The sequence below is a fragment of the Trichomycterus rosablanca genome, chromosome 5, assembly GCF_030014385.1.
Source record: "Trichomycterus rosablanca isolate fTriRos1 chromosome 5, fTriRos1.hap1, whole genome shotgun sequence".
NCBI lineage: Eukaryota > Metazoa > Chordata > Actinopteri > Siluriformes > Trichomycteridae > Trichomycterus > Trichomycterus rosablanca.
The window spans coordinates 43,698,882-43,711,981 of NC_085992.1; the positions used below are offsets into that span (position 1 = coordinate 43,698,882).

Sequence of the window (13,100 nt, forward strand, 5' to 3'; positions counted from 1 at the left end):
CAAATTATGACAAAGTTTCCTTTTATTATTTCTCTTAAAATAAAAATAAAAGACTGTATTTGTGCTTATCTTTTATTGATCTAAATAATAAATGCTCTTTCATTTCTGAGGTAGGTACGAACTTTGCCAAATAATGCTTATTGTGTAAAAAAACTGAAATTAAATTTGAAAATAAATCCCACATTATATAAATAAATGAATAATACAAATAAGGAAAGTATCCTCACATATAAATTTGGCTGGAAAATTCCGAACCTGGCATCTTTGTGAAGTGCCGTCAACCAGGTGAGGTGAATAGCACCAGTGCCCTCTGCTGTTTAAAGTGAATATCGATCCATCTTAAATGAATAACCGATTCGAATCGTGGCACGGGTACCAATTTTTAACTGTCTTGTGGTACATGGTCTTGTGGTACATCCCTACGGGACCCTGTCAGGAGGTAAAAGTCTAGACAATGTAGCTCTCTGCTTTCCTAATGCACACAAGCCTTCTCGCTGTACCAAGGCACCTCACCATGAGGAGGTTGTTTTATAAAAGCTCATCTGAATTTGAGGTTAAATGTCAGTGTCATTTATTATTGTTTCCATGTCAAGATGAAAATGTAATGCTTTTAAATTCAGATAATGTGTCTGCAGTGAATAAAAAAACTGAAATAGTTTTTATGTACACAGTAATACAGATGCACTATTGTGTCTAGCCGTCAGTAAATATTTGCCACTATTTAAGCATTACATTATTACATGAACTATTCATTACTTAGAAGTGTGTCACTGTTGACAGGTGCTGGTTCACACCTCAAACTCACACATGCGCTTGTTAGAAAGGGAAACCGTTTCTGCTCTAGTGCTTTTGTGGTAATCTAACCACATATTCCCTTTACACAGTACTGTTACACACACAGTGTGGATTGAAAATGGAGCTAAATGGTAAGAAGGTGGTGCATTTCTATTAGTAAAATACTTAAAGCCAGTTTTCAGTATTGTTTGGCAGGTATTTTCAACCAGGCTTTCACAGTCTATACTAGGGCTGTGCGATATGACTAAAAAACTCATATCTCGATATGCTTTTGAGAAGTGGCACTATACAAGCACAGCTCCCTGATTTGATTCCAATGGAATAATTCATTTGAAAAGAGTCGTTTCTGACTCTTTACTCAGTGATTCAGTTTGCATGAGTGTGCGTGCACGCGCCCACCCGCACGTGCGCTAGAGAAAGTGTTAAGCACAGCGCTTGTGCTCTGTCTTAAATGTTCTCAAAAAGGTAACCTGTGTATCCTAGACCTACTCGATATATCAAATATGGTCATTTTTAACATCGTGTACAAAGTAATATCGAATATATCGATATTCGCGATATAACGCCCAGCCCTAGTCTATACCCATCACATCTGTTACCATCCTACTAAGAGCCTGAGGTCTTTACCTGTATGCAGAAAAAAATCAGAGAACTTGAGGCTTTGCAATCAGTGTTTTCAAGTCGAGTTAGATTCTGGTTTAAATTGAGGCATTCTACAGATGCAACCAAAAATTCAACCCCCACTGCAAATTAGGTTTATTACCAAATTTTCTAAACTTTCAGCTTTTTGCAATAAACCAATCAAACTGCAACAATTTAAATAGCACAACACAACAAATATAATGAGAGGTATGCTGTTGAGGGGTTCAATGACACCCAAGCTTCAGCTTCCTCACAGAAGATATTCTGTTTTCTCCTACAATTCCCTGATACTTGATTGAATCCATCTTGCCCTCCACACGCTTCAGATTTCCAGTGCCAGATAAAGCAAAGCAGCCCCAGAGCATCACCAAACCACTCCGTGCTTTACTGTAGGCTTTACTGTAGGCAGGGTGTTCTTTTCAGTGTATGTTTCATTGTTTTATCGCTCTATAGAACAGAATCCCAATACTTATGTGGCTTATTCATATAGTTTACAGCATATTGGAGCTGACTTTCCGTAAGCTTTTGGGTCAGTAGAGGTGTACGTCTTCCAGTTCCCTCAGTGTACTTTACCGTGCAAACTGAAACCTCAGTGTCTGCAAAAGAGCTGAAGCAGGATCTGGTGCCAGCAGTCACTCGTGGGTTTTTTTAACCTCCTGCCTCCTCAGGAATCTGGTAGCATCAGGTGATAGCTTCCTCTCTCTGCCATGTCCGTGTAGTGTAGCCGGTGTTCCTTTAAGTTTGAACTTGTGAACTATTCGTCCAGCTGTATCTCTGTATATCTCTAGGAACAGTCAGTGCTTTTGCTATCTTTTTTTGTATCTTTATGTTTTGTGCAAGCAGCTGTCTTAAATTTTTGGACAGTTCTTTTGTCTTAGCCATAAACATCAGTGTCAGCAAACCCATAGCCTGTCCAGATATTTGATGTGTTTTTATCTCAAGCACACCTGATGCAACTAATGAAGCCATAGATAGATAGATGGATGGATGGATATATAGGTGGATGCATAGGTGGCTAGATAGATGAATGAATAGACAGACAGACAGATTTAACTTTATTGTAATTGCGCAGTACAGTTACAAGGCAATGAAATTCAGTTAGCATCTACCAGAGGTGCAAATAGTAGCACTGTGCAAAAAAAACAAAGAACGTCAGTAAACTTGTATATCTATGGTTAGTATAATAACTATAACTATACATTTTTGGCATTTAGCATATGTCTTTATCCAAAGCGACTTACAGTACTCTGACACCATACAGTCTCAGCAATTAAGGGTTAAGGGCCTTGCCCAAGGGCCCAACAACAGTAACCTGGCAGTGGTGGGGCTTAAACCAGTGACCTACTAATTACTAGTCCAGTACCTTAACCGCTAGGCTACAATGTCCCAATAGCAATGTCACTATAGCAATTTACATAACTGGTATTAGGTCTATGTACATATATTACTATGTACATAGTAATATATACATAATAATAATAAGCATAAGGATGGGAATAGTAATTAGGTATGTATAATAATCATAATAATAGTACAAATTAAATTAAAAAAATATATATGTGCAGATATCTGTAAAGTAAGTTGTATGTAAAGTGCAATAATAAATGATAATAAATAATAAGAAATAGGTCCATTGAGTTGTGTAGTCCAGGGTGTTAGTGGTGTTAACAGTGCATTTAGTGGTGGTAACCCTGTTAGCAGTAGTGGTGTTAACGGCATTATGTGTACTTGACAACACCCGAATTTGCAAATGTGTGCTCTTACGAAGAATTCTATTCTGGGGTTGAATAATGTTGAGACTCTATCAGTCATTAAAAGCAGCATTTTTTTTTGTTTATTTAAAGAAAACCACTTGTTAAATTAGTTGTGTTGAGTTCTTTAAATTGTTCTTGTTTGATTGGTTTATTACACACAGCTGAACGTTTGAAATTTTGCTAATAAACCCAATATACAATGTGGTTAAATCATTTTGATTGCAACTGTAGATGTATTACGAATGCATTAAATAATGCAAACAAAAGTGCTCAAATACTTGATTGCTATCACTGTATATGCATACAAGGTACACTGCTGTGTTTGTTTACTTTGGCTTTCATGGGTTTTGTTTTTTTACTGGAAAGTCATGGATTGCTTTGACTGCAGGTGTGCTAAAACAGCAAACTCGATGTGGTCACAACGTCTTTTACGCCCCTTTTGTAAATAAAGAAAAGGCAAATGAGGAATTCACTGGGTTTTTTTTTTTCCTGGGTGTTGCTTTTGCACACTGGTAAAGTTAGTAAAGCTTATATACGTATATAGCAACACCCAGAAAATATATATATATATATATATATATATATATATATATATATATATATATATATATATATATATATATATATATATATATATATATATATACATATATACATATATATATACATATACACATACAGGGGCTGGACAAAATAACTGAAACACCTGGTTTTAGACCACAATAATTTATTAGTATGGTGTAGGGCCTCCTTTTGCGGCCAATACAGCGTCAATTCGTCTTGGAAATGACATATACAAGTCCTGCACAGTGGTCAGAGGGATTTTAAGCCATTCTTCTTGCAGGATAGTGGCCAGGTCACTACGTGATGCTGGTGGAGGAAAACGTTTCCTGACTCGCTTCTCCAAAACACCCCAAAGTGGCTCAATAATATTTAGATCTGGTGACTGTGCAGGCCATGGGAGATGTTCAACTTCACTTTCATGTTCATCAAACCAATCTTTCACCAGTCTTGCTGTGTGTATTGGTGCATTGTCATCCTGATACACGGCACCGCCATTGGATGCACATGGTCCTCCAGAATGGTTCGGTAGTCCTTGGCAGTGACGCGCCCATCTAGCACAAGTATTGGGCCAAGGGAATGCCATGATATGGCAGCCCAAACCATCACTGATCCACCCCCATGCTTCACTCTGGGCATGCAACAGTCTGGGTGGTACGCTTCTTTGGGGCTTCTCCACACCGTAACTCTCCCGGATGTGGGGAAAACAGTAAAGGTGGACTCATCAGAGAACAATACATGTTTCACATTGTCCACAGCCCAAGATTTGTGCTCCTTGCACCATTGAAACCGACGTTTGGCATTGGCACGAGTGACCAAAGGTTTGGCTATAGCAGCCCGGCCGTGTATATTGACCCTGTGGAGCTCCCGACGGACAGTTCTGGTGGAAACAGGAGAGTTGAGGTGCACATTTAATTCTGCCGTGATTTGGGCAGCCGTGGTTTTATGTTTTTTGGATACAATCCGGGTTAGCACCCGAACATCCCTTTCAGACAGCTTCCTCTTGCGTCCACAGTTAATCCTGTTGGATGTGGTTTGTCCTTCTTGGTGGTATGCTGACATTACCCTGGATACCGTGGCTCTTGATACATCACAAAGACTTGCTGTCTTGGTCACAGATGCGCCAGCAAGACGTGCACCAACAATTTGTCCTCTTTTGAACTCTGGTATGTCACCCATAATGTTGTGTGCATTGCAATATTTTGAGCAAAACTGTGCTCTTACCCTGCTAATTGAACCTTCACACTCTGCTCTTACTGGTGCAATGTGCAATTAATGAAGATTGGCCACCAGACTGGTCCAATTTAGCCATGAAACCTCCCACACTAAAATGACAGGTGTTTCAGTTATTTTGTCCAACCCCTGTATATTAGGGATGCATCAATACCATTTTTTCCCAACCGAGTACAAGTACATGTATTTTTGTACTTGCCGATACCAATACCTTTTTAGAATGATGGAGTTAATGAGTTGGAGGTTAATAAATATTTTTGCAGTGTTGGTGTTTTTTTGTTGTGTTTTGTAGAGAATGATCAGGTCAGAAATACTGTAAAACGTATGTGTGCCGGTGTATTCTGATATAAACTATATTATCCCCCTGTCCCACCTGTTTACACTCCTCTCCTGCATTTCCCCTCACACCGTATCCTGCATTCTCATTGGCTGTTCGACATGTCACTCTGTGAGCCAGTCGGATCGAGTTGTTGAGTAGTTCACACTGCAACGCCGAGTTGCACCCGAGCCGGCAAATCTAGCGCCGACCAGTCGCCGAGCGAAAATCGGGGCAAAAAATCATGTAGTGTGAACCAGGCATAACGCAGCAACGTGCACTAGGCACACGGTCTCGGATGTTTCGTATCGGAGCCTCGTTTGCGAGCACGAGTACAAGTTAAGTTGATCAGACATCAACTTTTTTTTGTATGTTTTTTTTAGCTTTGTATGCTTTCTCAGCTTTTTTTGATGAGCTGTGTGCATGACTTGTGTTGTCTAAACTTTTGCTGTATTTTTTATATCAGGCTTGAACGTCTGTTCATTTTGCTGGACACCGGAACGACTCCTGTAACAAGAAAAGCCGCCGCTCAACAGCTTGGAGACGTGGTCAAGCTCCATCCACACGAGCTCAATAACCTGTTATCAAAGGTGAGCACATTACTCATCCAGCCCCAAACCCTTTCCCCTTTCTACAGCCTCCATGCACTTTGAAGCTTTAGTGAAGGTGCCATTTCCTCCTTTAAAAAAAAAAATATTTGTAGTTTTAATTACGCTGGCATGGCAATTAGCACTTTGCATTCAGGTGGCACATTCTGTAGGTTAAATTAGCACTAGCTTTAATACTGTGTATCCTTCTCTTTAAGGTTTTAACGTATTTAAGGAGTCCTAACTGGGACACACGAATTGCAGCTGGACAGGCAGTCGAGGCCATAGTAAAAAATATTCCAGAATGGAACCCAGCGCCAAAGCCAAAGGAAGGTAAATCACATTTTAAGCAACCCACTGTATATTTCCACCTCATAAACTGAACCATATTTCTGTATAGCTAACTTGCCCTCATGGTTATCACTGGTGTAGCCTGTGAATCTTAGCTGTGCTATCGACCATCTGAGGATGGGTGAATTGTAGGGATATTTAATTGCTGCTGAAATTGCAGCCTGTGCTGGCTTGTTAAAAGTGCCTGCAAAGAGATGAGACCCCCTCTCAGGGAGAGAAAAAGAAGTGGTTTGCAACTGTACATATCAGGGTGGTGGGGGTGGGGGTGTATGTTAAGTTAAGCCCTCTTTGGTCAGGGCAGGGGTCTATAGCACCGAAGGAACGATACAACTGGGTAATTGGATATGATTACATTGGAAAAGCAGCTGGACAGGCAGTTGAGGCCATAGTGAAAAATATTCCAGAATGGAACCCAGTGCCAAAGCTAAAGGACTGTATATTTCCACCTCAACAACTAAACCGTATCTCTGTATAGCTAATTTGCCCTCATGGTTAGCACAGGTGTACATTTGAATACATTTCAAACAAATCTGTGTGTGAATAAACAGTCAGTGCTGTCAGTCAATTTTGTCGATGGTGTTTATTATTTTAAGCATGACGCTCAGTGGCACAGCCAGCAGAATGAGTGCTGTGTGTCTTGTGAAAGGTGTAAACACCGCTGTAACCAGCAACGTGCGTCCAGCCTCGCCTTGAATGAAGCCCAAAACAAAGCAGTCTAACCCGCCAACACGCAATCGAATCTTAGCTGTGCTATCAACCATCTGAGGGGGGCAGGTTGTAGGGATATTTCATTGCTGCTGCAATAAAAGCCATGCTGGCTTGTTAAAAGTGCCTGCAAAGCGATGAGAACCCATCCCGGCCAGGGAAAAAGAAGTGGTTTGCAGCCGCACACATCTGGCTGGGGTTGGGTTGTATGTTAAGTTCAGCCCTCCTTGGTCAGGGAAGAGGTTTATAGTATTGGAGGAACAATACAACTGGGTAACTGGAGAAGAATTAAATTGGAAATGTGGCATGGAATATGGAACATTAAAGAACAAAAAAAAGCTCTAACTCTGATGTTAGGTCATGAGACTGTATTGTGAGGAGTTTGAGCAAACATGTCTCCAGTCCAGGACTAATGGTGAATGATCTATTTTGCACTAAACATTTGGTCACTGTACTGTTTGGCTCATCTGGGTTAAGATTTTAAAGGCAGGCAGTCGTGTTTACTCTTTCAAGTCTCATTCTGCTAAATGGTCAGTTGTCAGCTTACTTTGTTTGTGGACTGAATTTTATTAAATGTAATTTAAATAAGGCAACTTATTTTTGCTTTAATACTAAATGAAAAAAGCCACAATTTACCATATTAAAGAAATGATAATGTTATATACACAGATCAGCCATAACATTAAAACCACCACCTTGCCGCTCAGGTGGCGCAGCGGTAAAAAGACACGCGCTGCAACCAGAGCTGGATTTCGAAGGAGCGTCGTTTCGAATCCAGCTCTGCCTTCACGGTCGAGGCTGGGCGGCTATGGACAACGATTGGCCTGTTGTCCGGGTGGGGGGCGGGACTTGAGACCGTAGGGGATGCTCTCTCAGGAACGGGGCGGTTGCGCCCTCTGCTGGCTGGTTGGTGGCGCCTGTATGGAGACGGGAGGGGGTGTGGCGGAGTGTGTGATCCTCCGTGCACAGTACTCTGCCACGCTACACTCGTCAAGTGTGGGTGAGAAGACTGTGGGTCGATTGGCTGTGCACGTTTCGGAGGAGGCGTGGAACGGCCTCGTCAGCCCCAATCAGGAGCAGGAATCCGCACTAATGAGAGGATGATAGATGGGATAAATTGGACGTGCTAAATTTATTTAAAAAAAAAAAAAAAAAAAACGCCTTGTTTCTACACAGATTGTCCATTTTATCAGCTCCACTTACCATACAGAAGCACTTTGTAGTTCTACAATTACTGACTGTCGTCCATCTGTTTCTCTGCATGCTTTGTTAGCCTCCTTTCATGCTGTTCTTCAATGGTCAGGACTCTCACAGGACCACTACAGAGTAGGTATTATTTGGGTGGTGGATCATTCTCGGCACTGCAGTGACACTGACATGGTGGTGGTGTGTTAGTGTGTGTCGTGCTGGTATGAGTGAGTAAGACAGCAGCACTGCTGGAGTTTTTAAACACCTCACTGTCACTGCTAGACTGAGAATAGTCCACCAACCAAAAATATCCAGCCAACTCAAACAGCAGCAATAGATGAGCGATCGTCTCTGACTACATTTACAAGGTGGACCAACTAGGTAGGAGTGTCTAGTAGAGTGGACAGTGAGTGGACACGGTATTTAAAAACTCCAGCAGCGCTGCTGTGTCTGATCCACTCATACCAGCACAACACACACTAACACACCACCACCATGTCAGTGTCACTGCAGTGCTGAGAATGATCCACCACCCAAATAATACCTGCTCTGTGGTGATCCTGACCATTGAAGAACAGGGTAAAAGCAGGCTAAAAAAGTATGTAGAGAAACAGATGGACTACAGTCAGTAATTGTAGAACTACAAAGTGCTTCTATATGGTAAGTGGAGCTGATAAAATGGACAGTGCGTGTAGAAACAAGGAGGTGGTTTTAATGTTATGCCTGATCAGTGTATGTTGCAAATGATAAAATACAGAACATGTCAATATTTATTTACCATGTAGTTAATACACATAAGTTTCCCAATAACTGAATGTAGGCTTAACGTTACATTTCACACTTTTGTTCAATAGCAGATGTAGCTTGTTCTGTTTTCGTTAGTTTTAGAGAAATACTCTTCGAAACTGAAACTGTAGAGTAAACCAGTGAAAGTGAAGTGAAACTCTCTTTTGAAGTTATCAGATTGACATGCAAAGGTCATGTTCTTTCATCTTAATATCTTTGGTTAACATGTCAAAATTATTAGCTCTGTATAACTAAAATACATAGCGACGTTATGCATTTTTTGAAACCACAGAGAGAAGTTAATCACCACATTTTGAGGGATGTTTCTGGCCTAAGGTGTCCTTTCTATTTCTGTTCTTTAAGAATCTTGTGCAGAGGACATGTCTCCTGAGGACAGCACTTCAGACAGACTGAGTTTCTACAGGTTTGACATTTCCCGCTTGCTCAGACATGGCGTGTCCCTGCTTGGGTCTGCCGGTGCAGAGTTTGAAGTACAGGATGACAAGTCAGGTAGGTTATATAAGAACACACACGGTGTACATGATTTTAGGTTTTTCTAAGTTTTTAAGTAAATGTGGGTTACATTCAGGTATTACATTTTCTTAAGCAAAGTTATACTGTCCCCTTCACAATTGTTGGCATCCCTGGTAAAGATGAGTACAAAGGGTTGTACCAATCACATTTTGGTGAATTAGCCCAATCTCACACTTTTCATTAGAGTTTAGGGACTGAGATGAGCAAAAGAGGACCTGAGACCCAGGATGATCTGGAGAGATTCTGTAATTTTATACCCTGCTGAGTGCTGGGTATATAAAAATAACTGCTGTTTTATTGGATGGGGAGGTTTTTATTGAGTATTAAATGCAGGGGTGCCAATAATGGCACATGTGGTTTATAAATATATAAATAAATGTATTAAGATTTTAATGTCATGTTTAACACACTTCGGTTGCATTCATGACAGAACATGTAATCACTGGTTACACAAGATTCATCAGTTTAAGTCTTTAATGTCAGAACACAGTCATGGACAATTTTGTATCTCCAATTCACCTCACTGCATGTTTTTGGACTGGGAGGAAAATGGAGCTTCCAGGGAAACCCTATGCACACACAGGGAGAACATTCAAACTCCACACTGGGAATCGAACCCGGGGTGGGGTCGGGGGTTTGGGGTTGTATGAATTTACTGTAAAGGTTGATTTTAACAGGGTAATTCAGTGTGTTTTACAAAATGAGTAAGAATACAGCAATGTACCTTGATTTTTTGGGTTCTTAGGTGGCTGAGCTTGGCTTTGAACAGAAAAAATTGGTTGGTTTTTTGCTTTGACTAAAGTGGTAAAAAAAAAAAAGGTTAAAAAGCACTTAGCAAATATACTTTGTGCATTTATCTTACATGGTTTTTAAAAATATATATTTAAATCTAAATAGGCTTTTCTACGCCTGTTAAGAAGGTCCTGGGTTCGATCCCCAGGTGGGGTAGTCTGGGTCCTTTCTTTGTGGAGTTTGCATGTTCTCCCGTGTCTGCGTGGGTTTCCTCCGGGAGCTCCGGTTTCTTCCCACACTCCAAAGACGTGCAAGTGAGGTGAATTGAAGATACAAAATTGTCCATGACTGTGTTTAACATTAAACTTGTGAACTTGACGAATCTTGTGTAACCAGTAACTACCTGTCCTGTCATTAATGTAACCAAAGCGTGTAAAACATGATGTTAAAATCCTAATAAATAAATAAATTCTACCCTTGTTACAGTATCATGGCTAGGGTGCTAAAGTGGCTCAGCGGTAGAACACACTAGCCCACTGCGGAGATCTCAAGTTCTTCAGCTCTCTTGTCAGCTCTGCTATCAGCTGGTCAGGCACCTACACAGGCATGATTGGCTGTTTGAGAGTGGGATGTCCAAAAAAAACTCGTCATCTCTGCTGCAGTGGCAGACCTTTGCTTTCTGGTTGTGGCTATATGCCAAAGTTTGAACACTCCAGGTTAAGTGGTCTGTTTTGTATGTCTTTTTCTAAATGCAAACTCCATAAATCATTAGTTTATTGCATGTGCAAAGATTATAGGATATTTTCTGTACATTTTTGAATGAGATTTGACTAGGGGTGTGTAAACGATTACTTTTTTTTTTTACTGTGTTTGTGATGCTCGACAATCAGTTTGTGCGGCTTGATGGTAAACAGCAGTGCCTGAGTTCCAGGGGGCTGGAATTCTGGGTTGGGCTCACAAAAACAGAATGTGCATGGCATTACGGCTATTGGGAGGTGGGGCAGGGGGACACATTAGTTCACCTTTAGTGCATGTCCCATTTACATTTTCATTTTTGGCATTCAGTCTGCTTTACATATCCAGACAGGTTCTATTTCAGTGATGTTCAAATTCAGCATGTCTGGCATTGAATTTGGTCAACTGGTTGAATTAGTAGCTAAGGGGGCAATTACTTTTTCACACAGGGCCAGGTAGAGCTGAATATTTTTTTTTATTTTTTTTTTATTTTTTTTTTTATAAATTACAGTGGACCCTTGACTTACGAATATAATTGGTTCCGAAGGGCTGTTCTTAAGTCAAAATGTTCGTTAGTTAAACCTATTTTTCCCATAAGCAATAATGTAAATAGAATTAATCCATGCTAGACCTCCCAAACCCCCCTTACCTAACCTTTCTAATGTCTTAAATGGTCTTTTTTGTTATAAATACAAGTATATTTTCCCTTAAATCTTAAATTATAGAATATACATTCCTGTAGTAAACAGTAATAAACAACAATACACAGTAGTACCATACTGTACATAAACACATCACATTTCAGTACAGTACGTGTGCTGTATCATACACCATAATACATTGTATCTACCAGAAACAACAATAACTCTCATATTTCTGTATTATCTCCTTCTTTATTTCAATAGTGTTGTATTTTGTAGGTGTAATTTTACGAAAGAATAACTTCCTTCTTCTCTCTCACTCACTGTCCCCTCTGTCTGATACACAGTGACAGCTATTGGCAGGAGTAATTATACAACAACAAAAAACTGTGCTTTCTCTGCACCTTCTCTGGGGACATGTTAATATAGAATTTTACAAAATATAAAGAAAACACCGAAAAAACACTGTCCGCATGTTCGTAGTATGTGTGTATGTATATACAGTGGGGGAAATAAGTATTTGATCCCCTGCTGATTTTGTAAGTTTACCCCCTTACAAAGACTTGAACAGTCTTGAACATAATTTTTATGGAAGGTTTATTTTAACAGAGACAGAATATCAACAAAAAATCCAGGGAAAAAAACATTAAATAAAAGTTATAAATTAATTTGTATTTAATTAAGGGAAATAAGTATTTGATCCCCTACCAACCAGCAAGAATTCTGACCCCACAGACCGGTTATGTGCCCATGAGGCACACAAATTAGTCCTGTCCCTGTGTGGCGGTCAGAATTCTTGCTGGTTGGTAGGGGATCAAATACTTATTTCCCTTAATTAAATACAAATTAATTCATAACTTTTATTTAATGTTTTTTTTTTCTGGATTTTTTTGTTGATATTCTGTCTCTGTTAAAATAAACCTTCCATAAAAATTATAGACTGTTCAAGTCTTTGTAAGGGGGTAAACTTACAAAATCAGCAGGGGATCAAATACTTATTTCCCCCACTGTATATATATATATATATATACAGTGTATCACAAAAGTGAGTACAGCCCTCACATTTCTGCAGATATTTAAGTATATCTTTTCATGGGACAACACTGACAAAATGACACTTTGACACAATGAAAAGTAGTCTGTGTGCAGCTTATATAACAGTGTAAATTTATTCTTCCCTCAAAATAACTCAATATACAGCCATTAATGTCTAAACCACCGGCAACAAAAGTGAGTACACCCCTTAGTGAAAGTTCCTGAAGTGTCAATATTTTGTGTGGCCACCATTATTTTCCAGAACTGCCTTAACTCTCCTGGGCATGGAGTTTACCAGAGCTTCACAGGTTGCCACTTGGATGCTTTTCCACTCCTCCATGACGACATCACGGAGCTGGCGGATATTCGAGACTTTGCGCTCCTCCACCTTCCGCTTGAGGATGCCCCAAAGATGTTCTATTGGGTTTAGGTCTGGAGACATGCTTGGCCAGTCCATCACCTTTACCCTCAGCCTCTTCAATAAAGCAGTGGTCATCTTAGAGGT

General features: G+C 40.1%; 1 protein-coding gene across 1 annotated transcript in view; it reads left to right on the forward strand.

The window, feature by feature from the left end:
• Positions 1–13,100, forward strand: part of btaf1 (BTAF1 RNA polymerase II, B-TFIID transcription factor-associated) — a 57,570-nt gene that overhangs the window by 5,439 nt on the left and 39,031 nt on the right. The window contains exons 2-4 of the mRNA XM_062996193.1: positions 5,768–5,891; positions 6,107–6,221; positions 9,282–9,428. Of these exons, the coding sequence (XP_062852263.1) occupies positions 5,768–5,891; positions 6,107–6,221; positions 9,282–9,428 (386 nt within the window). The remainder of the gene's footprint in view (positions 1–5,767; positions 5,892–6,106; positions 6,222–9,281; positions 9,429–13,100) is intronic.